Source organism: Nycticebus coucang, chromosome 18 (assembly GCF_027406575.1).
Source record: "Nycticebus coucang isolate mNycCou1 chromosome 18, mNycCou1.pri, whole genome shotgun sequence".
In the NCBI taxonomy this organism is placed as follows: Eukaryota; Metazoa; Chordata; class Mammalia; order Primates; family Lorisidae; genus Nycticebus; species Nycticebus coucang.
Window position 1 is genome coordinate 57,862,637 of NC_069797.1, and position 24,660 is coordinate 57,887,296.

At 48.7% G+C, this 24,660-nt stretch overlaps 3 protein-coding genes across 6 annotated transcripts in view; all 3 read right to left on the bottom strand.

Moving 5' to 3' along the window:
- Nucleotides 1–1,648: 1,648 nt before the first annotated feature.
- Nucleotides 1,649–3,322, bottom strand: HCRT (hypocretin neuropeptide precursor). Its single transcript, XM_053567656.1, has 2 exons — nt 2,927–3,322; nt 1,649–2,111 (listed from the first exon to the last, which is right to left on the bottom strand). The coding sequence occupies exons 1-2, from the start codon at nt 2,945–2,947 to the stop codon at nt 1,740–1,742; spliced, it is 393 nt and encodes a 130-aa protein (XP_053423631.1). The 5' UTR covers nt 2,948–3,322; the 3' UTR covers nt 1,649–1,739.
- Nucleotides 3,323–4,770: 1,448 nt separating this feature from the next.
- On the bottom strand, nt 4,771–9,092 carry GHDC (GH3 domain containing). Its single transcript, XM_053567647.1, has 10 exons — nt 8,986–9,092; nt 8,725–8,807; nt 8,280–8,557; nt 7,859–7,980; nt 7,236–7,737; nt 6,663–6,855; nt 6,479–6,550; nt 6,271–6,404; nt 5,810–5,895; nt 4,771–5,590 (listed from the first exon to the last, which is right to left on the bottom strand). Exons 3-10 carry the CDS (start codon nt 8,542–8,544, stop codon nt 5,372–5,374), a joined length of 1,593 nt encoding a protein of 530 aa, XP_053423622.1. The 5' UTR covers nt 8,545–8,557; nt 8,725–8,807; nt 8,986–9,092; the 3' UTR covers nt 4,771–5,371.
- Nucleotides 9,093–16,770: 7,678 nt separating this feature from the next.
- The window catches only part of STAT5B (signal transducer and activator of transcription 5B), a 71,064-nt gene continuing 63,174 nt past the window's right edge, over nt 16,771–24,660 (bottom strand). For all 4 annotated transcript variants that reach the window (XM_053567629.1, XM_053567628.1, XM_053567630.1 and 1 more), the window contains 3 exons: nt 20,275–20,326; nt 19,896–20,000; nt 16,771–19,418 (listed from right to left, as the gene is read on the bottom strand). In XM_053567629.1, the coding sequence (XP_053423604.1) occupies nt 19,292–19,418; nt 19,896–20,000; nt 20,275–20,326 (284 nt within the window). In that variant the 3' untranslated portion in view covers nt 16,771–19,291. The remainder of the gene's footprint in view (nt 19,419–19,895; nt 20,001–20,274; nt 20,327–24,660) is intronic.

The following is a 24,660-nucleotide window of genomic DNA, read 5'->3' on the forward strand; positions in this document are numbered from 1 at the left end:
TAGCCAAGTGTAGGCGCCTGTAGTCCCAGCTACTCGGGAGGCTGAGGCAAGAGAATCGCCTGGGCCCAGCAGCTGGAGGTTGCTGTGAGCTGAGACAACACGGCACTCGACCAAGGGCGATAAAGTGAGACTCTGTTTCATTAAAAAAAAAAATTGTAATTAACCAGCCATAGTGAAGTACCCTGTAGTCCTAGCTACTTGGAAGACCAAGGCAGGAAGATCCCTATAATCCCACACTGAGCTCTAGTAAAAAAAAAAACCTATAAAAATACACACTCTCACACACACACACACAAAGTGGGTGGCTCAAACAACAGAAATCTATTGTCTCACAATTATGAATGCTAAAAGTTCAACCAAGACCAGGCTGGATGTGGTGGCTCACGGCTGTAATAGTAGCATTCTGGGAGTCTGAGGTGGGTGGATGGATGGCTTTAGCTCGGGAGTTTGAGACCAGCCTGAGCAAAAGCAAGACCCCATCTCTACTAAAAATAGAAAAACTAGTTGAGCATGGCAGCACACACCTATAGTAGACCCAGCTGCTTGGGAGGCTGAGGTAAGAGGATCACTTGAGCTGGAGAGTTTGAAGTTACTGTTAGCCGTGATGCCATACACGTTACCCCCTGGCGATAGAGTGAGACTCTGGCTGAAAAAAAAAAAAAAGAAAGAAAGAACAGAAAAAGTTCAACCAAAATCAAAGAGAAGGTAGGGTTGGTTTCTTCTGAAGGCTGTGAGGGAGAAATCTGTTGCATGCCTCTCCCCCAGCTTTTGTTGGGTTGCTGGCAATCTTTGGCTTTCTTTGCCATGTAGAAGCATCACCCCAATCTCTCCCTCCGTGTTCACGTGGGTTCTCCCTGAGTGTATTTGTGTCTTAATTCTCTTTTTTATAAGGACACCAGTCATAGTGGATTAGAGGCTCATTCTACTCTATTATGATCTCATCTTAACTAATTACATCTGCAAGGACTCTATTTCCAAATAATGTCACATTCTGAAATGGCAGGAGTTAGGACTTCCACATATGAATCTTAGGGGAAAGCCATTCAGGTGTTTTCATCTAGAGTTACAGGAAAATCTTGCCCTACCCTTGCTGAAGAACTTCCCGTGACTCTGTGGCCTACAGAATAAAGTGCAAAGCCTGATGACATGTGAGGACCTTCACAATCCAGGCTGCGCGAACTTCACTGCCTCTCTTCCGGAGCTTCAACCCTCCCCACACTTTGTACCCCACGCCGCAGCCACTCTAGACGATTTGTTGTTGGAGCTCATATTCCCTGCCTTTTTGGCAGGCAGGCTTGACTCTCGACTTCCTAGCCAGATTCCGCTCCTCAGTGAAACCCTTCTCTCTCCCCTGCCCCTCCTGTGTGTTTCTGGGGAAAGGCGAAGTTACACCATCACTAGTAGAGCATCATCGGACGCGCTTGTCCCGCATTCTTCCCTTCAAGCATGCGTATGTGCGGTTCACTCGGCACCCCAAGAGTTTTCCCTGGGAACTCCTCAACCAAGAACGTTTCAGATTCAACAATGCATAAGCTGAGGCTGGTGCACCAGAGAAAGGCTCCCAGGCCCTCGGACTTTAGTTCAGAATACGCTCTCTCGCCCTCTGGAGGGATGGACGCGGTCACACAGGAACAGAGATCAGCCACAAGGAGACTCGCCTTTATTGCTGTTTTTCTGGGGGCCGATGCCGGGTGGGCATAGGGAAGAGAGCAGAACCAGGAGGGGGCCTGAAGAATGGCTCAGACCCCAGACAGTCCCCCAGGAGCGACGGAGGTGACAGCCGCGGCGGGACAGCCGCGCCCGGGACAGAGGCGCGGCGCTGGATCTGCGCCTGCGCGGCGGCCCATGGTCAGGATGCCAGCGGCGTGGTTGCCACTGGCCTGCAGGAGGCGCTGCAGCCGACCCTGGAGGCCCGGGGGTCCCGGCCGCCGCTTGCCCAGGGTGAGGATGCCAGCCGCGTGATTGCCAGCGCCGTGCAGCAGCTCGTAGAGGCGGCAAGAGCACGTCTTCTGACGACAGCAGTCGGGCAGGGGCTGCGCGGCCGCTCCGGGAGACAGCAGCGCGGGCGGCAGGAGCAGCAGCAGCAGTAGCGTCACGGCGGCCCAGGAGACCTAGGGAGGCGGAGACAGGGTGCTGGGGGTGTCTTCCCACTGCGCCTGCAATTAGCCCCACACGCCTAGCACCTGCGCAGCTGGCTTCGCGCCTCTCCGCTTGCTGTCCGAAGGGCTCTGTTAGAGAAGGCTCACATCTGGGTCCTCTATCTGCTCATCGTTCAAGACCCAGCAGAGCGTCTCCTCTGGGAAGATGCCGTTTGAGAACCCCTAGGCGGAATGAATCCCTCTCTCCTCGATACCCTCAGTCCATTGTACCCTTCCAGTAGAGCACTTACCACAACACCCGAAAACTTGTGTGTCTGACTCTGTCTGCACCAGAAGTTGTAAACCCAGGAAAACAGAAGTCCTACTGAGTACCTCCCATTCCCCTCCACAGCAGGCAAACACGTGGAAATTGGAGACTGGCAAGACTCCTAACTGTCTTCTCATCTGCCTGCTCCCTTGTAGGGGTAACTAACCTCCATGGCTTTGGACCAGTCTCCACCCCTCTCAGGGGCCGAGGTTTCTTGCCTGTAAACTGGGTATTAATTCCTACTATGAAGGAATGCTGGGAGGAGAAAGTGAGATGACAGGTGCAAACACACCACTTGACACATAGCAAGTGTTCAATAACCCATGCTCTTAGGAGAACAGGGCACAACTCAATGTTAGTCATAGTAGAGTCTTGGTCATGGGTGCACCCAGTCTCCTGCCTCAGTGCATGCATGGGCAAAGACTGGGAGCAGATACCTTTGGCCTTTCTTCTGGCACCCTAAGCAAGCATTCTCATTGCCTCTCTGGTATGAGTCACCCCTCAGTCCCTGGGTCTTTACCTTTGTGGAAGGAAGCTTCATGGTTTCTGGAGTGCAGGGTGGGGCAGCCAGGAAAGGAGGTGTCTGCAGTCGTCCAGATGGCCAGGAATCTCGAGGCAGTCTACTGTGCCCTGCTACCAGGAGGTTGGGGTTTATAGTGGTCTGAGGTGGTGGGGAAGAGACAGGCCCTTGCCTTCACTCCAGGGCCAGACAAAGGCAAGTCTAAGATTAGCCGTCTGCAGGGGGGCCGTCTCCAGGTTGGGCCCAAGGAATGGCCGCTGAGACATTCAGAAGCTGAGGTTGGATCACTATGCCCCTGGTCCCCCCCTTGTCTGTCTGCCTGCTCCCTGGAGATGGGTTGGTCTCTGGGCACTAATGAGGCCACCTTGCACCCAGGAATCTGACAGCACAAAAGAGGCCTCAGCTGGGGTGCTGGCCTGGGACAATATGAGTGGAGGGTAGCTGTTAATTAGGAACAGGAAAACAGACAGTCTTGAGACCACTAGCCACATTGTGTGTAGGGGAAGGACAACCACTAAGCAGGCCTTTCCTCCCATCCTGGTTACTGCCCCAGGGGTCTGAAAAGGTTACCTAGCTGCCTCTCTCCTCACCTCATCTCTCTTCTTCCCTTCTGCCCCTTCCACCATTCTCCAGGATAGAAAATCTTGAAAACCCAGCCTACACAGTAAGAGGAAAGGAAACCCAAACCAAAAAGCTTTTGCCTCCTGGTTTTCTCCCTGAGCCAGGTTGCTTGGAGGAGAGGGATGTAGTCCTAGCCCGCCATCAGGGAGTGAGCCACCATGGGGTGGGGACACGGCCATCTCCAGGTCCCAGTTTCTCTTGTTCAGGGCCTGTTTATTGAGCTTCTGCTCTGTGCCAGGCCTGGCACTGGGCATGGGAGCAACTGTGCATAGGACCTGGCCTGGTTTTCAGGTGTGCATAAGTCCAGGTGGGAGGCAGTTCAAGCATAACGATAATTCAGTAAGGGAAAGCACCATTGCAGACCTCAGCAAAGTTGAGCCAATCACTGCTGTCTGGGGTGAGGCAGGGGGGCCTCAAAGGCCCTGCATGAAAAGTAAATTTCTATCAGGTCAGGTTGGGGAAGAAGGCATTCCACAGAAAAGAGACCTTGAGCACAAGCCTGTTGGTGACAATGCATAGCTTAGTTGGGATGGGGGTGTGTGCAGTCCTCATCGTGCGGGCCTTTTCCTCAGCCAGGGGAGAGAGGTGCCTGGAGGAGTAAGTGGGGTCTAGGGTTGCAGGGTCATATAGGCCAAACTGATTGGTCTTACTTCTATGGAGAAGGGGAGTCACCATGGGAGGATTTTAACAGGAAGGAGTCATGGGGCTCCTGATATGGGAGGCTGGATGAGTGTGGGGCAGGAGAATGGAGAAGCATGGAATAGGGGCTTCCCTTAGTTAGGAGGATGTGCAGGATCTTGGGCAAGCCTCCCAATCTTGTGGAGGCTCAGTTTCCCCAGTGGTATGGATAGTTAACCCAGTTGGTCTCTGGGGCTACTTCCTGCTCTGATGCTTTATGATAGGAGGTAGTCTCCCCCTTCCCTACCATGGAAGTGACTTTTGGGTGCTGGGCCAAGAAAGGGACCAGTGTGAAAGCAGGGTAGGGGAAGTTAGGGATTAGCCCCTCTGCTATTAGGTTACACTTGGGATGGGGGAGGCAGGAGGAAGTGAGTTTGTTTCTGAGGGGTTGGCCTTCATGGCTGCTGTGTGCACACCTACCAGGGGCCCAACCCATCCTGGATCCAACTGTGGGGCGTGGAGAGAGCCTAGGCTGCAACAGCAGCAGAGCAGTTGGAACCACTGCATGGATTCCCCAAAGCAGACCTTGAGGCAAGAATCTGGGGTACAAGAAGTTTATTTGGGAGCTGATCCCAGGAAGCACTGTGAGGGAGTGGGGAAGGAAGGAAGGGCGGAGGCCCAATTAGAAGCACATTAAGGAGTGGGCTCCCATGCAGTTGAACTCCATCCTGTGGGGGACCCTCTGAGAGATTATGGGCCCCTCAGAATTGTCTCATTCAAGGACAATGACACGGAAGTCTTTATTCACCAACTCTTGCTCCTTATTGATAGAGCGTTGCTCTTGGGAAGTCCTCAAACTTCCAGCCAACCCAGTATGCTGGCCAGGCACACAACTATGGCCAGAGAACAATGTCAGGTTGGGAGACACAAGAAGGCATGGGTGTGCACGGGAATTCTAGCAGTGTCCTCCATGGTGGACCAAGAGGGATACTGGCAGGGTCCTGCTGGCATCTGCTAAACCCCTGAGGCCCATGCCTCAGAAATGGCCAACTGGGCCAAGGCCTCCCTAAGGCCTAGTAGCTCTCAGAGGCAAATGTCAGGTGGCATAGAGTCAGAGTCCCTGAACAAGGACTCCCCATTCAGACAGGCCCCAGAGGAGAGAAAGGCAGCCTCTGACGGGAGCTGGAATCATGGGGAGCCCTTGGCTCAGGACATCACCCTCCTCTGCAGGAACTGGGCCAAGTGTCTGTGCCGAAGGACCCGGGGCATCTCAGGAGGGAAAAGGGATGAGGGGCAGGCAGAGAGGGCTGCCCGGAGTGCTCTGAAGGCCCCTGGTCCCACCAGGTGGACTCTGGCAGGGCCCACACTGCCCCGGAACCGCAGGGACTTATAGCGCGGAGAGGTTTCCTGAAGACAGTGGTCCAGCTGCGGACAGAAGAGCCTGAGTGAAGCTGATGTGGGTACATGCGTTTAGGAGTTTTGTGTATGCAAGTGTGTGTCTGTGGGACTCACACCTTCCATCCCGGAGACCTAGAAGCTTCTCCCCAGCCCCACCCTTCCCTCTTGCCCCCCATATCCATAGCACCCTGGGGGTGTGTAGAGTGAAGGAGACATGTTGTCATACCCTGTCCCCGTCTCTTTTACCTTGTCTCGATTTTCCTCTGACAGATTCCTCAGACCCCTCAGGTCCACAAACACCTCATAGTGGGGAGCAGAGCCCTCAAAGGAATCTGTGGACAAACCCCAAATGCACACACACTGCCAGTGAAGAGGGCAGCTTCCAAAGCTTCTGTCCCTATCTGTTCTTTCCTGCTCTGAGGTCAACAACAAGAACAACAACAACAATAAAGGTTTTTGGTAGGGATTGGGGTAAATGGAGAAGAACCTGGAGGCTAATCCTAATTATGAGAGAGGTCGAGAAAGAAAATAGGTAGAAGCTGCAGCAGGAGGGATGGGAGTTAGACATGAGGAAGGACTTTTGTTAGGAAAGCAAAGGAAGCTGAGTCTTCTCTCCTTCCTAATTCCTAGAGGTCTCCCAGCAGGGTAGGTACAGGTGGAAGGTAGCCAACCCATGAATGGGAGACAGGAGTAGTGGGGAAGCTTACCCAGAATGCTGCTCTCCACACAGGCATAGTCCAACAGCTTGGCCCCTGGCCATTGCCCCACTGCCTGACTCAGGGCCCTGGAGAATATGTCCTCACCAATATCTTCTCCTCGAACACTCAGAGCCTGGCCCAGCCTAGGGAGTAGGAAGAAGGAGGCAGTGAAGCCCAGGGGACAAGGGTGGCCACTCACCTCCCCAGGGTCACCTACCTGCAAGTGAACCTAACGACTGGACACTGATTATAGGTACCAACCACACGTACCACATCACCCAGGCGGCACCTGATGGGGGCAGTAGGAGTGAGATCAGGTCCAAAGGTCCATGAGCCCATGCTTGGGGTCTCCAGCAGGGTCCCAGGGGCCCTAAGGGAGCAAGGACTGGGCAGGTGATCACCTGGTGAGGCTGACACGGTCAGTCAGTACCAGCTCATACTCCTTGCCTTCCTGGGCCTCGGCCAGTAGGAGGGTGGAGGTGGCCTCCTCTTGGGCTCCTTCCTTGACCGGGAGCAGCTCAGTAAAGGGGGGTCCAGGGGGCAGAAGATAGAGCCCACGGGGCTGCTCTGGCCATAGGTTTAGGCCCACCACCCCTGCAAGGAGCACACAGCCTCCACATCATCTGGTGGGGCCACTGCCTTTGTGAGGGCCCCGGGCGCCAACCCTCTGGGAACCTGACCCTGCTGCTGTCCTCCTGTCACCCATCTTGCCTGGCTGCCCCAGGCTCAGCCATCTGCCTTGCTAGGCAGGGACAGAGTGCAGTGGTTCTGGAGGTAGCAGACCTGGGAGGAAATCCCGGTGCATGAGAATTTGGGCAAGACCCTTAACCTCTGAGCCTCCATTTCTTCATCTGTAAAAGGAAGCTGCTAATACCCAGGGTATGAGGGAGGATTAAATGAGATGATCGTGCAGGGTTCCATTCATGGCACCTCTGACCCCTGCCCCCAGCTCACTGCTCTTGAGTCCTGCTGACCTCCAGAGGCAGCGTAAGTAGGAGAGAAGAAGGCTAGCCCTTGGCACCACAAGGCCCCAAGGGCAGCAACAGCTTCAGCCTGGCCGCCTGCATCCAGAGTTACCACCACCTGCAGCTTTGGCCAGAGCCGCAGGGCCAGTCCTCGGGATCCCTGCTGTAGGGCCTGTCGTAGCTCAGCTGCCCGTCCGGGGAGAGGTGCTCCTGGGTTCCCAGTTGCTATCGCCACAGCCAGCCCTTCACCATCAGCTTCCAGGCCCAAGAAGATGTCTAGGAGTTCCACTGCTGTTCCAGCCTCTAGTGCTCTCAGCCCTGGGCACCTCAGTGCCTCCATCAGCAAGACCATGGGGTCCTTGGCTCCAGAGGGGTTAACCCGGCCCAGGGCATGGCCAAGCCAGGGGAGAGGGCTGGGCCAAGGGGATGTAAGGGTCACACAGGCAGTGCTTCCTGGAGCCAGCACTTTTGGGTAGGCCTTGTTTAGGGTGACCAGACCCAGCAAGGTGGCCTGGAGGGAGAGAAAAGAGGGTGTTGATCTGGTCCCAGATCCAGTTTGGGTTTTTTGGCCCAGAGGGTTTAGCTGTAAGCAGGGTTCTCTGGTGGGGCTGGGCTCTGACCTTCCCACTAACCTGCAGAGAGGCCTCCCCCTGGTACTGGTTTGAGGTAGGGGCTGGGAGCTGCCCACCACTTTCTTCCTCTTGGGCCTGGCTGGCTTTGGTTAGAGGGAGATGATTCCGGAATGTGCTCATGTCTGTAGCCCCAAAAACACCAGAAACCCTTCAGGAAGCCCCAGCTTCCCAAGTGTTTCAAGCAAGGGTGAGACCCTTGAGGGAGGAACCTGGGGGAGAGATTCTGAGGGCCTAGGATGGGAAATTTCCTCTTGGTTGAGAGAGCCAATCCCGGGCTGGGTAGGGTCTCTGGCTCAGGCCACTCTATGTTGCCAGTGGAGGGGGCAGATGGCAAGAAGGAAGGGGGGATTCAAGTTCTGGAATCTGATGACCTGTGGGGTTTCTTTCTCTTTGGATCACCTTCTCAGACCCCAAAACACACCTGTGCTGTCCCCGAGGGGGCAGCGGGGACCCTGGGTTCCCTGAAGACACCACCTCAGGGCCTGCTGCTGGCTCTGGTCCATGTGCACCGTGCTCTGCTCTAGCCTTTGCCACTGCCAGGTGGTTGCCCAGCCCAGAACACCCCATATCACACGGTGCTGGAGCCTGGCAATCCAGGAGCACCTGGCATCCTGGGACCACCGCTGTCGGAGCAAGACCAGTGGCAGCAGCAGCAGCAGCAGCAGCAGCAACAACCACAGCAGCATCTCTACACAGCTCCTGGGAGGAAAAAGGAACCCAAGTATGGGGTAGGGGAATAACCCATTTCTTCCCAGCACTCTACTGCATCCTGGAAAATGGAGGAAAATTAAGTTTGGGAAGAAGGCAGGGCCCTGTCAGCAGGGGATGCAGAGGAGAGACTGTGGAGGCTTTTGCGTTCCACTGACCTGAGTTTAGATCCTGCCTCTGCCACTTATTAGCTGGAGGGCCCTGACTTATCAGCCAGCTGTGCTGTGCGCTTTTTCCTCGTCTGCAAAATGGGAATAAGGATACCTCCTTCAGAAGGCACAGGGCCTGGCACGTAGTGGCTGTTCAACAGTGACATCTCTTGCCCACTCCCGAGGGGCTTCCCTTTCTCTTGGGATCCACCCTGTCTCAGCTCTGCCTTCCTCCTGAGCCCTGGTCAGTGGGCCCATGGTCACATGCACCTGTCACAGTCCACTTCTGCCTACTCCCAGGAACAGGGCCCCTCGATGTCTCTGCCTCAAGTCTCAGCGCACATCCGGCCAGAAAACTGGAGCTGATGGCTTTAAAGGGCTGGGCCACAATCTGGAAATCCGGTCACCAGCCTGAGGGAGGAGCTGAGGTGGGGGGGGTGCTCTTAAAGGGGAAGTTGCCTAAGGGAATGATGTGCTGGATGCTGGGAGATGGCATAACAGAAGCTAGGGTCAGAGTAGCATGATCCCCGAACTCCTGCAGGTGGAGGGAGAGAAAGCTGAGTGTGGGAAAGAGGGCTGGTGAGCAGCCTGAACTGGGAGTGGGACACACTCCATCCTGGGGCAGTTTCAAGCTTGAGAACTATTAAAAACCTAAATGTTTTCCCACCCCAGAAATCCTCTCCACAAGATAGAGGAGAAAGAAAATTTAATTACTGAGTATGAATTAAACCAGAACAGTGATACTGCATATCTGCTAAGAAATTGCAAAGATATGTCTCACGCCTGTAATCTTAGCACTTTGGGAGGCTGAACCAGGTGGATTACTTGAGCTCAGAAGTTTGAGACCAGCCTGAGCGAGAGCAAGACCCCTACTCTACTAAAAATAGGCATTGTGGCCGGTGCCTATAGTCCCAGCTACTCAGGAAGCTGAGGTAAGAGGATGGTGTGAGCCCAACAGTTCAAGAGTTTGAAGTTGCTGTGAACTATGATGCCATAGTGCTCTACACAGGACAAAACAGTGAGATTCTGTCTCAAAAATAATAATAATAATAATAAAATAAAAAAGAAAGAAAGAAAAGAAAAAGAAAGACAGAGGGAAATCTCTCTCTTTATACAGCCAAACAGTACAACCTATTACAATCATGTTTTCAGGATAAACAACAACCCATCTTCAAGAGGACTTGACAGCACTACTGTCACTTTTAATTTTGATGAAGTCCAATTACATATTTTTTTCTTTGTTCAGGTAGAACATCCTAGCTTTACCTGGTAATTGGGGTGCCCATCTGTGTTAGCTTATTGGCTTTATCCCAAGGAAAATGACAAATGCAGTTTTGCAACTTGGAGCAAGGTGCCCACCAAAGTCAGGCTCCTACCCTCCCACAGTAAAGTTTGAGAGGTTGTGCTGTAGGACAAGGCTCTTTTGCTGTCTTGTTAAAACCTCTCTCCACCTGTGTGCTGAACCTGAGTCCTCAGAGCACTAAAACTCTTCCCTCCACCCCTCACTGCTGCCCTTCTCTTCATAGCTGAACTCCTTTAAATAGCTCTGCTCTCACTCTCCAGCTACCCCACCTCACTTTTACCACTTTCACTTTTTTTCTCACTGACATCTTGTATTTGATTAAAAAAATAATAATAACAGCTTTATTAGATAAAATTCACACCATACCAACCACCCATTTAATGTACAATTCAACGTCTTCTAGTATATCCCCAGGTACGTGCAACCAACACTATGGTCAATTTTATAACTTTTTCATCGCCTCAAAACCAAATCCAATTTCACTTTCAGTATCAACTCACAACCGCCTGCCCAGCCTCTGAGCAGCCTCCGAAGTACTTCCTGTCTCTGTAGATGTGCCTACCCTAGATGTGTCATAGAAAGGGAATCACATAATGTGGTCTTTTGTACCTGGCTTCTTTCACTTAGCATGGTGGATTCGAGGCTCTTCCACGTAGTACTGTGTATCAGTACTTCATTCCTTTTTATTGCTGAATATTCCATTGTACGGATATACTACATTTTGCTTGTCCATTCATGAGTTGACGGACATGTGGGTTGTTTCTGCTCTTTGGCTGTTATGTATAATATAAACATTTCTTTTTTTTTTTTTTGTAGAGACAGTCTCACTGTACCGCCTTCGGGTAGAGTGCCGTGGCGTCACACGGCTCACAGCAACCTCTAACTCTTGGGTTTATGCTATTCTCTTGCCTCAGCCTCCAGAGCAGCTGGGACTACAGGCGCCCGCCACAACGCCCGGCTATTTTTTGTTGCAGTTTGGCCGGGGCTGGGTTTGAACCCACCACCCTCGGCATATGGGGCTGGCACCCTACTCACTGAGCCACAGGTGCCGCCCATTATAAACATTTCTTTATAAGTGTTTCTGTAGATATATTTTTTGTGTGTAGATATTTAGGAGTGGAATGACTGGGTCATATAGTAACTCTTTGTTTAACTGTTTAAGGAATTGCTGACATGGTTTCCAAAATGACTATACCATTTTATGTCCCTACCGGCAGTATATGAGGATTCTGATTCCTCTACATTCTTGCCAACATTTGTTATTATCTGCCTTTTATTATCAGTAGGTATGAAGTGGTATCTCAAAATAGTTTTTTATTTTTTGAGAAAGAGTCTCACTCTGTTGTCCTAGGTTGAGTGTGGTGGTGTCTTTTTTTGGTCAGGGCTGGGTTTGAACCCACCACCTCCAGCATATGGGGCTGGCACCCTAACCCTTTGAGCCACAGGTGCCACCTTAGTGCGGTGGTGTCTTTATAGCTCACAGCAACCTCAAACTCCCGGGCTTAAGCAATCCTCCTGCCTCAGCCTACTCAGTAACTGGGACTACAGGCACAAGCCACCAGGTCCAGCTAATTTTTTATTTTTCTGTAGAGTTGGGGTCTTTCTGTCACTCAAGTTGGTCTTGAATTCCTGCCCTCAAGTGTTCCTTCCATCATGGCCTCCCAAAGTGCTATGTTTACAGGCATGAGCCACCACTCATGGCCCATACAAGTCTTCTATCATAAATGATTTAAAAATATTTTCTTCCCATTCTGTAAGTTATCTTTAATTTCCTTGATTGTCTTCTTTAAAGCATAAAAGTTTTTAATTTTGATGAAGTCCAATTGCCTATTTTTTCTTTTGTTGCTTGGGTTTTCAGAGGCATGTCTAAGAATCCATTGCCAAATCCAAGCTTGTGAAGACTTACCCCTGTTTTCTTTTTGAGATTTTTATTTTTTATTTTTTGCAGTTTTTGGTCAGGGCTGGGTTTGAACCCACCACCTCTGGCATACAGGGTTGGCGCCCTACTCTTTTGAGCCACAGGTGCTGCCCCTCTTTTGAGATTTTTATAATCTTAGCTCTTCGTTTAAGTCTTTGATCCATTTTTTATTGTGGTAAAATATACATTAAAATTTAGCATTTTAACCATCTTTAGGTATACAATTCAGTGGCATTGAGTACACACTATTTTATTTTCTCTCTTGTTTTTTTTTAGAGACAGTCTCACTTTATCACCCTTGGTAGAGTGCTATGACATCACAGCTCACAGCAACCTCCAACTCCTGGGTTTAGGCAATTCTCTTGTCTCAGCCTTCAGAGTAGCTGGGACTACAGGCGCCCACCACAACGCCCGGCTATTTTTTTTGTTGCAGTTTGGCTGGGGCTGGGTTTGAACCCGCCACCATAGGCATATGGGGCCGGCGTCCTGCTCACTGAGCCACAGGTGCCACCCTGAGTGCACACTATTTTCAACCATCACCACCATCCATCTCCAGAACTTTTCATCATTCCTAACTGAAGCTCTGTACCCATAAAACACTAACTCTCCATCTCCATTCTCTAACAATGGAGATTCTATTTTGTGTCTGTATGAATTTGACTACTCTGGGTGCCTTATATAAGGGGAATCATACAATATTTGTCCTTTTGTGTCTTATTTCACTTAGCATAATGTCTTCAAGATTTTTTTTTATTTTTTTATTTTTTGTAGAGACAGAGTCTCACTTTATGGCCCTCGGTAGAGTGCCGTGGCCTCACACAGCTCACAGCAACCTCCAACTCCTGGGCTTAAGCGATTCTCTTGCCTCAGCCTCCCGAGTAGCTGGGACTACAGGCGCCCGCCACAATGCCCGGCTATTTTTTGGTTGCAGTTTGGCCGGGGCAGGGTTTGAACCTGCCACCCTCGGCATATGGGGCCAGCGCCTTACCGACTGAGCCACAGGCGCCGCCCAATGTCTTCAAGATTTATGGGAAGGCATTCAAAGACATGTTTCAGAATTTCCTTCCTTTTTAAGGCTGAATAATATCACATTGCATATATACCACATTTTGTTTATCCATTTATCCATCAGTGGACACTTGGGTTGTTTCCACCTTTAGGCGATTATAGCAAAGCTGCTACATGTGTGTACAGATACGTGTTTGAGTCCTTGCTTTCATTTCTTTTGTGTATATGCCCAGAAGTGGAATTGCTGGATTATGTGGCAATTCCGTATTTCCTTTTTTTTTCTTCTTTTTTTTTGTAGAGACAGAGTCTTATTTTATCACCCTCAGTAGAGTGCTGTCACATCACAGCTCACAGCAACCTCAAACTCCTGGGCTTAAGTGATTCTTCTGCCTCAGCCTCACAAGTAGCTGGGACTACAGGCGCCCGCCACAACAGCTGGCTATTTTTTTTCTGCAGTTTTTTGCCGGGGCTGGGCTTGAACCTGCCACCCTCGGTATATGGGGTCGGGGCCTTACTGACTGAGCCACAGGCGCTGCCCCGCATGTTTACTTTTTTGAGAAATGATCATGTTGTTTTCAAAGCAGCTGTACACGTTTACATACCTACCAGCAAGGCACAAGGATTCCAGTTCCAGTTTTCAGATAGCTGAATACACTGGGGGTGTGCCCGGGGAAGGAACTGAAATTCCCTGTTCCTTCCCCTCTGCCTCTCTCTAGGCGTCCCTTCATCTGTATCCTTTGTGATAGCCTTTATAACAAACTGGCAAATAATTACTTGATTTTTTGCAAATCAATAATAGGATAGACAGGACTCTGAAGTTGATAGATGTCCCAGACTTCCGTGATTGCCCTCAGCTGCAATTTTCTCTTTTACTGATACTGATTTACTTCTTGAGGCCTCATGCTGCTCATTATGTCTTAAAAATGCCCGCTGTCTTTTTTTTTGGAGACAGGGTCTCATTCTGTCACCCAGGCTGGAGTGCAATGGGTCATCATAGTTCATTGCAGCCTTGACAGAGGTGCTATTTGTTATTTGAAAAACGAGAAAGTCCTAAAGCAGATGCTGAATTTCACTCACCAGAGAGGTAATGATCTGCAATGATTTACGTGGGCAACTGGATGATCTTTTTTTGATCTTCTATAAAAATCTCTTGTAGCCCAGTTATGGTGGCTCCTGCCAGCTTTGGTGTAAGTGGCTGGCACTTTAGCCACTTGAGCTACAGGCACCGAGAGTTTTATAGTTTTAGGTCTCTGATCCATTTTGAGTTAATTTTTGAGTGGTATGAGGTAAAGGTCCAACTCCATTCTTTCACATGTGGCTATCCCAGTGCCATTTGTTGAAAAGATGGTATTTTTCCCCATTAAATGGTCTTGGCACTTTTGTCAAAAATCAGTTGGATATAGACATGTGGGTATTCTGGACTCTGAATTCTATTCCAGCCTTAAGTAACTCACAGTCACCCCAGAAGACAATGGTTTTAGGGGCTCTCTTTAAAAGTCTTTTTCCCTGGTTAGGTCCAGCTGGAAAGCTCCACTAATTGCTAGCTGATTGCTCCATTCTTTTTTTTTTTTACTGTTGGGGATTCATTGAGGGTACAATAAGGCTGGTTATACTGATTGCATTTGTTAGGTAAAGTCCCTCTTACAATCGTGTCTTGCCCCCAAAAGGTGTGGCACACACCAAAGCCCCAACCCCTCCCTCCTTTCCTCTCTCTGCTCTTCCTTTCCCCACCCCTCCCTCCTCCTTTCTCTCTCTGCTCTCCCCTTCCCCTACCCGCACTGTGACCTTAATTGTCATTAATTGTCCTCATATCAAAATTGAGTACATAGGATTCATGCTTCTCCATTCTTGTGATGCTTTACTAAGAATAATGTCTTCCACTTCCATCCAGGTTAATACGAAAGACGTAAAGTCTCCATTTTTTTTTTTTTTTTTTTTGTAGAGACAGAGTCTCACCTTATTGCCCTCGGTAGAGTGCCGTGGCATCACACAGCTCACAGCAACCTCCAAATCCTTGGGCTTAGGCGATTCTCTTGACTCAGCTTCCCAAGTAGCTGGGACTACAGGCGCCTGCTACAACACCTGGCTATTTTTTTGTTGCAGTTTGGCCGGGGCTGGGCTTGAACCCGCCGCCCTCGGCATATGGGGCCGGCGCCCTACCCGCTGAGCCACAGGCGCCGCCCAGTCTCCATTTTTTTTAATGGCTGAATAGTATTCCATAATGTACATATACCACAGCTTGTTAATCCATTCCTGGGTTGGTGGGCATTTAGGCTGTTTCCACATTTTGGCGATTGTAAATTGAGCTGCAGTAAACAGTCTAGTACAAGTGTCCTTATGATAAAAGGATTTTTTTCCTTCTGGGTAGATGCCCAGTAATGGGATTGCAGGGTCAAATGGGAGGTCTAGCTTGAGTGCTTTGAGGTTTCTCCATACTTCCTTCCAGAAAGGTTGTACTAGTTTGCAGTCCCACCAGCAGTGTAAAAGTGTTCCCTTCTCTCCACATCCATGCCAGCATCTGCAGTTTTGAGATTTTGTGATGTGGGCCATTCTCACTGGGGTTAGATGGTATCTCAGGGTGGTTTTGATTTGCATTTCTCTGATAGGGATGATGCACATTTTATATCAATAGGCAAGAGACATGCTCCATTCTTTTCAACAATGCCCTAGCCTAGAGTACATAAATGGCCCCACAGACTAATCCAACCAAATTGAGGGTCCTTTGAAGGAAGGTTTCAAGCCTTTGAGTTTTGTTTGACACCAAGAGGGCTTTTCCTAGCTCTTTCCCCTCTTCTGGCAACTAGGCCTGGTTAAACTCTTATCTCCCAAGAATCTCTCATTCTCCTTGCAATTTCCTTTCACCACACCTCCACTGTTTTTTTTTTTAATTGCAGTTTTTGGCCAGGAGCTGGATTTGAACCTGCCACCTCCAGTATATGGGGCCAGTGCCCTACTCCTTGAGCCACAGGCATCACCCCCTCCACTGTTTTTGAGAGCACCCTCAATCTTGAACTTCTCTTGCAAATAAAGTTGGTTCCTTTGAAAAGAGATCTGCAGTTTGGCCCCATGTGGTCCCTCCCTGTCTGCCTTCCAGCCACAATGCCTATCGCTCTTCTCAAAGGCTGGTCCCTGGATCAGCATCATCTGGGAACTTACTAGACATGCAAATTCCTGGGCTTCAGTCCAGACTTACCGCCTCAGAAACTCCGGGGTGGGACCCAGTAACTTGTGCTTTGACAAGGAGATCACACCAGGAGTTTCAGGTGCACATTGATGTTTGGGAACCACAAAGCTCTCCAGCAGTGTCATGCTACCCTGTGTCTCCAGGTCTTTGCCTATATGGTCCCATAGCTGAATATCTTTCCTCTTCTTAGCTCTTGTTACTTCCTTAAGAGTCAGCTTGAGTGGGTCAGTGTCCTTTTGCTATGTTCTCTTGTATAATGACCTTGGATGTCTTTCTTGCAGCATGAACCAGCATCCTGTCATAATTGACTTGTCAGCTGCCTTTGTCCCACACACAATGCCTGGCTCAGGGTATAGACACTGAATGTGCTGAATTTTAAGGACAAGCTTTCAGAAGTCAAGAGGCTAGAAGATGAAGACTGTCATTCTAATTTTTAAAACATCACATCAGCGAGAAAGTATGAAATGCCCCTACCTGACACCACAGCTAATGACACACCTCTGAGGCAGCCAAACTCCAACCAGTTTCTTTTGTCAGGGTCATGCTGATGACTTGAAACTTTTCCCTATCAAAGCCACTCTCCCTCAGCACATGATGAAAAAAAAACCCAAAAAAGCCCAAAAAACAGACTCAATATTGTGTCTTCAGAGGAAGCCTTTATTGTAACATAAAATACACCATTTTGTGACTGCCCCAAATTGTACACAATACTTTTTTGGTGGCTATGTAACTAATCTGTCTTGACACTAAAATATGTATCTGAATTAATTTCACAAAGTTTTAAAAAGAAAAATTATAAAAAGTATACTTTCATTTTAAGTTATATTTGCTTTTAGTCTCCCCCCACCCCATACAAAACTGCACATACCACTGAGCTGAAACTTTTGAGGATGCACATGTGCGCGCGTGTGCATGTTTGTGTGTCTGGGAGTGGGTGAGAGGCTGAGGGGGTCTAGACTAGCCATTGCCTCTTCTTGTGGTTTGCAGGAACAGGGAGAAGAGAGAAAATAGAATGCAGAGAGTGAGCGCACCATTCAGTTGAAAATCTCCCCATCTCTTGCCAGTCTCAGTAGAACTGGGGACAGCTCAGTCACACTCAGGGATGCCACGCTCTTCAGCCCTCTTCTTTCTCAATGCAATGACAACTGCAAAATGAGCTCAGAGCAGCCAGGGTCAGGTAGACTGCTCAGCCCTCAGCAGGCCCTGGGTTGAGTCCACTCCTAGCCTGAGATTTCGGTCAACCCCTCCCCTGCCCAGGGTTGGTGGAACAAAAAGGGTGATCCCAGAGGCAGGTGCTGGTGAAGTATCTCTGAGTGACCAGCAGGGAGGGCTCTTTGAGCCTGGGTCCCCAAGTAGTCAGGTTTTCCATTACACCCTTCCCTGTGCCCATACTTGTAGTTGGAATTGTCATCAAATCTTGAGGGGTTGGGAGGGGGCTTAGCAGCCTCCTCCATCAATGCTGGTATCCATGGAAGGGTCAGCCTGCTTCTCAGAGGCAGACAGATTCTACTGCCTGGCATAGAAAAATAAATCAAGTGTATGAAACCAAGCCAAGGCAAACAGCAGCTTTTAAAAAGTCATCTTCCAATAAATAATTTACTACAGAGGAATATTTTCCTTTAACAGCAAAACACTGATAAATTCAGAGGTTACCTTTGTAAAAAAAATATGTTTATTTACTCACATGTATAAAAATAAGGTTTTTAGGACCATCTTCTTCTGGGTGTGGTCATGACCTTCTTTTGGAGAGGGGGACCAGGAGTGACCTTGTAGGCCTTCCCTACAAGCTACGCCTGCTCACCAGCCCCGCCCACCTGAGACAGCCCATTCCTTCCATCTGGCATAAAGCTACAGAAGAAACTGTAGAACAAAATTACGCTGAGGCTTTTTCATTTTGTTTTTATAGTTCACCAAATTTCCCGGCAAACCTGCTGACAGCATTTCCCCATGTTACCCAGGCCTAATGCCCAGCAGCCCCCAGCAGGGTGAGCTCCTGTTGGACAAGCTGGCCCCTGTTCAGACCACATTCCTGCCACCTGCTCCTCAGGACATTATATGTGGACAATTAAGGGAAATGAAGTGACTCTGATGTAAATGGCTCGGCATGGATGCAGAAAGAGAGAATTTTGATGCCAAATTAGGGTGGAAATGGGAAAACAAAAAAGATCTAATTTAGAAACAAAAACACCATTCAACATTTGCAAAAAGCCATTATCAATAAGCCTTAAGAAAGCCCCAGATCGTGCCTGTGGCTCAGAGGAAGGATGGGCAGCTCCCCTGGATAACAAGGCAACGTTCTTAGCATCTGTGAGTCAGGGCTAGGCACCTCTTTGGCCACAATACAAAGGACACCAATACTGTAAGTTCTCAGTTATGTGACCTTCTTTTCTTTCCTCTATTTCACCAAACACGTCTGCACATGTGCACACACAGAGGAACTGAGTGGTAATTCCACAGGGCAGGGGATAGGAGGGGAAAGAAGGACAAAGAGAGAATGTTAATACGGGTTAAGTGATATGTAAAAAGCCACCACCCATCTGAAAACCTGTCACTTCCCTCACCCCAGCAATCTTTGTAACCTGCCCTGTTCCCCTCCTTATCCAAGAGCACAGGGGTGGGACGCAGGGGCAGAGGGAGAACTGGCTTTCTCTGTCAAAAGGTAGTTAACTACATTTCAGGAGAAAAGCATAGAAAATCTGTCACTGTTATGCATCACTTGGTTGGCAGACAGGGTGACAAAGACTCACCAGGGAGGGGGGCATTCTTCTCCCTTTTTCCTTCTCTTAATGGAACAGTCACATGTCCAAGTTCAGTCACCTCTAAGACACATGGCCAAGTTCCAGGGTTCATGGAACCAACTGCCTTTTTGCACAAGGTAAAAATAAGCAGAGCCTCAGTTAGTGGCCCCTACTAAACTCTGGACAGCAAGAGCAAGAACACCACAATGTGCAAACACACACACACACACACACACGCACACACGCATACACTCACAGTCCCTTCACTGGTGCCACCATGCACAGAAACACTAAAGTCACAATGTATTAACACTTCACATTATGAGTATTTTTTCCAAAGAGAAGCGATTCATGGAATTAGAACATCCACAAGAGTGATTCCTCAGCGAGGACGAAGAAGCTGAAGATGGAGAGAGATCAAGGGGTCACGACTGTGCGTGAGGGATCCACTGACTGTCCATTGGTCGGCCTAGGAGTTCCTCCACACGCCGTGCCACGTCCATTGTGTCTTCCAGATCGAAGTCCCCCTCGGTCTCCAGGACTGAGTCAGGGCTTGGGAGGGAAAGAATAGAAATAAAAGAAAGGGGAAAGGTTGTCAGAGACCACCCCAAGCCCACGGCCGACTGGGGGTGGCCTACGACAGCCTGCTGTGCTCTCAGCCTAGGGCCTCCTGATCTGAACGCTGGGGAAGAGCCCTTTGCTAACTGGCAGTACAGACCCAGACTAAAACACTCACCCCAGCGGCCTCTAACACTGCCTGTCCAGATACATCAAAACCCCGTTCAGTTCTTATACAGAGCAAGAGAAATCTCCATTTTGACAAAGGGGAGCAGTTGGCATTTGTCCAACCCCATGCTAAACTACCCAAATCTTCTGGTCTGGTCAAATCTCTCCCTCCTACGGCCAGGCTGGGTGGCCTTGGACCTCAAGGAGGCTCTGGATTCCTTTGCCCACCAGCCCTCCAGGGCTCCAGCCTGGGGTGAGGTCCCTGGCACCTCCCCTATGGGCCCCCATGAGAACACCACCTACTTCTGTGGGTACATGTTATAGTGAGCCTGGGGGCACACGGCTGGGGAGGGCGCCTGGTCCATGTACGTGGCGTTGGCCCCAGCATCCGCAGATGCGTTCACAAACCTGCAGGAGGAAGCAGGACAGAGACTGAGCTGCCAGGGAGGCCAGGAGGTAGCTGACTTGGGGAGAGGCTCAGGGGCATATTTATGTCTTTATTGGGGCAGAGTAGAAGGACAGAGTGCCCCACTTGGCCCTGGGTCCAACCAAGTGTGACCCAGCCCAGGTCCCTCTGGGGTTTCCCGGGGGGATGGGGGATGGGAATTCAGGGGTCAAAGTTTGGGAGAAATGGCACTGTCCGGAGGAGGAGGACAGTCAGGGCTGGACCCTGGACACTTACTCAGGGACCACTTGCTTGATCTGTGGCTTCACGTATCCATCCACTGCTTTAGCTGCCAAGGGGAGAATGGGGGTGAGAACTAAAGTTCTCAAATGAAATAAAAATGTGATCCCCCTTAAGACTCGTATCTTAGTAGGACAGGACACAACCACATAATTTGATCTTAGCATATGACACAAATACAATATTTCAATTTGTTATGAAGACCTGGTAGAGGAGGAGCTCAACACTCAAACTGAAAATCAAGGTATCTTCCAAGTTGGCTAGTATCTTTTAATGAATTCTTCAAATCACAGAAGAAGGCCAGGAATGGTGGCTAATGCCTGTAATCCTAGCACTGTGAGAGGCCTAGGCAGGTGGATCGCTTGATCAAAGGAGTTTGAGACCAGCCTGAGCAAGAGCGAGACCCCGTCTCTACTAAAAATAGAAAAAATTAGCTGGGTGTAGTGGCATATGCCTGTAGTCCCAGCTACCTGGGAGGCTGAGGCAAGAGGATTGCTTAAGCCCAAGAGTTTGAGGTTGCTGTGAGATTCTACCAAGGGTGACAGAGTGAGACTCTGTCTCAAAAAAAAAAAAAAAAAAAAAACCCTCCAGGACGGTGCCTGTGGCTCAAAGGAGTAGGGCACTGGCCCCATATATCAGAGGTGGTGGGTTCAAACCTGGCCCCAGCCAAAAACTGCAACAAAACAAAACAAAACAAAAAACCCCTCTAAAACAAAAGACCCACAGAAGACAAATACTTTAATACAAATCAAAGGCAAGCCTTGGGCTGGGTGAGGTGGCTCATGCCTGTAATCCTAGTACTCTGGGAGGCCAAGGTGGGTGGATTGCCTGAGTTCAGGAGTTTGAGACCAGCTTGAGCAAGAGTGAGACTCTGTCTTGAAAACTAGCCAGGCACTGTGGTGGGCGCCTATAGTCCCAGCTACTTGGGAGGCTGAGGCAAGAGAATCGCTTAAGCCCAAGAGTTTGAGGTTGCTGTGAGCTGTGACGCCACAGCACTTTACTGAGTGTGACAAAGTAAGACTTTGTCTCAAAACAAACAACCCCCAAAACACATCTAAGGCAACCCTTAATTGCATAGTAATTCTAAAAAGAAATAATATTTTAAAACCTTAAAGTCAAAGACGCAGCAGAGGAACAGGATTTGCTCCATCTGACCACACAGACAAACTGAGGACCCGCACCAGGAGGGCAGAAGAGGACACAGAACATTATCATTAAGTAGAACTGCCCCCTGCAATGGGCTGCCTTGGGAAGAAATAAATGATTTCTCTATCACCGCAAGTTTTCAAGTGGAAGGTATATAGACATTTGTCAGGAGGCATACAGAAAAGTCCAAGCATTGGAGAGGAGTTGATTAGACACGACGATGTCCAGGTCACTCTAGCTCTGAGTCTCTGCTCTTTCAGGAAAGGGAATGCCACTTTTCCCAGGACCGTCATTTTCTTTCACGCCCTGGGATCTCTGCATTTGGGGGTAATGTGGTAGACACTTGCCCTAGTAAGTGCTGTTGGTGCCCAGAATGCTGAGGTTACGTCCCCTATCCTCCACAGAATCTCCACTGGGACACTGTGGACTAAGTGATTAACCCGAACGTGGTCTGGTCAGCCTCAGTTACCTTTATAGGAGACTACACATCCAGTTAACTAGGTAATAAGAATATAACAGTCTGATGTAAGTACACGAAGCCTTATCTCCCAGGTATGTGAGTAGGGAAGCAGAACGTTAACTATGCTAGACAGAGATGGTTATACATGAGCCGCAGGATGAAGGGCTTGTCAGCTAAATAGCCAAGGGAGTGAAATGCTACAAATCGCTTGTTATCCTAACTTGCTTCTTCTTGTGATTCAAGTATCAGGAGCTACTTTTTTTTTTCCCCTGAGACAGGGTCTCACTCTGTCACCCTGGGTTGAGTGCCATGGCGTTATGCTCATAGCAACCTCAAACTCTTGGGCTTGAGCGATCCTCTTGCCTCAGCCTCTCAGGTAGCTGGGACTACAAGTGCCCACCACAATGTGCAGCTAGTTTTTCTATATTTAGTAGAGACAGGTCTTGCTCTTACTCAGGCTAGTCTTGAACTCCTGAATTCCACCCACTTCAGCCTCCCAGAGTGATGGGATTAGTAGCATGAGCCACTGCTCCTGGCCACAAGCTACCTTTTTGTAACACTTCATATACATTTTATGTTTTACAGAGAATTTTATAGATTGGCTAAAAAGATCAAAACCAAAGAGTTGCTGCAAGTCATAGGATTTTATAATCTAGATTAGCTGTGCTAACAAAAAGAAGCAATAAAGAACCAAAAGACCATATACATTTAATGTATTTTGGCCTGAGACTCTGCCTCAAAAACAAACAAACAAACTAAAACAAAAGAAGGCAGGAATCTACAAAGGAAAAAGAGCAATAGATTGGACTTCTATAGAACTTACAAGTCGTCTCGGCACCCATAGCTCAGTGAGCAGGGAGCCAGCCACATACACTGAAACTGGCGGGTTCAAGCCCAACCCAGACCTGCTAAACAACGACAACTGCAACCAAAAAACAGCTGGGTGTTGTGGCCGGTGCCTGTAGTCCCAGCTACTTGGGAGGCTGAGGCAAGAGAATTACTTAAGCCCAGGAGTTTGAGGTTGCTGTGAGCTGTGTGATACCATGGCACTCTACCGAGGGCGACACAGTGAGACTCTGTCTCAAAAAAAAAAAAAAAAAAAAAAAAAGAAATTACAAGTCTTTTCACTTCAGCAAAATAAAGCTTAAATGTTAAAAGAGCAGTAACGCGGTGGCGCCTGTGGCTCAGTGAGTAGGGTGCCGGTCCCATATGCCGGAGGTGGCGGGTTCAAACCCAGCCCCGGCCAAAAACCACAAAAAAAAGAAAAAAAAAAAAAGAGCAGTAATGCACTGAAGAAAAATATTTGCTATAATAAAGTGTTAATATATTTACTATATAAACACACACACATTATTAAGAAAAATGCAACTGCAAAGAAAAGTGAGCAAGGAACATGAACGTGCCCTTCACAGAAAAAGGACAAATGGCCTCTGATGTGGTTAAAAAATATAGGCTCTGGGGCTAGACTGAGCTGATACTCTGATTTGTCCAATTTCTAACTGTGTGATCTTTGGCAAATTATTTTAACTTCGCTGCTGCCTCAGTTTACTCAGGTGTAAAATAGGAATAATAACAGAAGTGACTCTGCAGAACGAGTTTGAGGATTAAATGAGAGACTATATGAAAAATGCTCAGAAAAGTACCTGACACATAGTAGCCACTGAACAAATGTTAGCTGCTATTGTTATTTATTTATTTATTTTTTTGTGTTTTTTGGCCGGGGCTGGGTTTGAACCCGCCACCTCCGGCATATGGGACCAGCGCTCTACTCCTTGAGCCACAGGTGCCGCCCTGCTGCTATTGTTATTTTATATTTGATGTATTACTATTGCTATTATCATATGAAAAGATATTTGGCCTTACCTAGAATCAAAGAAATGAAAATACGACCAATAAGGTGCCATGTTTATGCCGACATGTTTCTGGCAGACATGAAATGGATGACTAGAATCTGTGGCTGGCGGGAGGATGGAGAAGCAGATGCCCTAACAGACATCAGTGGGTATGAAAAAGGATTCTGCTTTCCGGAGGGCAACTCTAGAAAGATGTGTCAAAAAGTTTACGAAGTACATACCTTTGACATGAATTCTGCTTTAGGAATTTTTTTTTTTTTAATTTCAGATTAATATGAGGGTACAAACCATTAGGTTACAATGTTTGCATTTGTTAGGTAAAGTCTCTGTTTTAGTTGTGGTTGTGCCCTTCACCCAGGAGTTGTGCCATACACCCTTACAATGTGGCCATAAGGTGGGAGCACACCAAACTCCCTCTTTGCCCCCCACAACTTGAATTGAGTTTTTCTCTTGAGTGGGTCTGTATTAGATCATCTACTGGCTTCATATTAGTATTGAGTATACTGGATACTTGCTTTTCCTTTCTTGTGATATTTTACTAAGAAGAATGTGAGGGATTTATCTTAAGAAAACAGTTGAGCAAGACAGGTAACAGGTTATCTCAACATTAAGCCTAACAAAAAACATGAATAACTTCAATTGTGTCTCTGAAATAACCAATATGGACCATGTCATGGAACGGCCATAGCATGGGATTCTATGCAACCATCAGCGATGTGGGAAGACTGCATTTACTGAGCCGTGATTCTGCCAAGCATAAATTTTCTTCTCTCTCTCTCTCTTTTTTGACAGAGTCTCATTCTGTCATCCTGGGTAGAGTACTATGGCACCATAGCTCACAGCAACCTCAACTCCCGGGCTCAAACGATCTTCTTTCCTCAGCCTCCCCAGTAGCTGGGACTACAGATGCCCACAATGCCTGGC

What these genes read in the sequence shown, in the direction of transcription:
- HCRT (XM_053567656.1), bottom strand. Translation starts at nt 2,947, where the DNA reads ATGAAGCTTCCTTCCACAAAG. An exon ending in TGAAGCTTCCTTCCACAAAG is followed by an intron (nt 2,112 to 2,926) that starts GTAAAGACCCAG and finishes CCGCCTCCCTAG; the next exon opens with GTCTCCTGGGCCGCCGTGAC.
- GHDC (XM_053567647.1), bottom strand. Translation starts at nt 8,544, where the DNA reads ATGCTGCTGTGGTTGTTGCTGCTGCTGCTGCTGCTGCTGCTGCCACTG. An exon ending in AGGGGGAGGCCTCTCTGCAG is followed by an intron (nt 7,738 to 7,858) that starts GTTAGTGGGAAG and finishes CTCTCCCTCCAG; the next exon opens with GCCACCTTGCTGGGTCTGGT. An exon ending in GTCGTTAGGTTCACTTGCAG is followed by an intron (nt 6,405 to 6,478) that starts GTAGGTGACCCT and finishes CCTACTCCCTAG; the next exon opens with GCTGGGCCAGGCTCTGAGTG.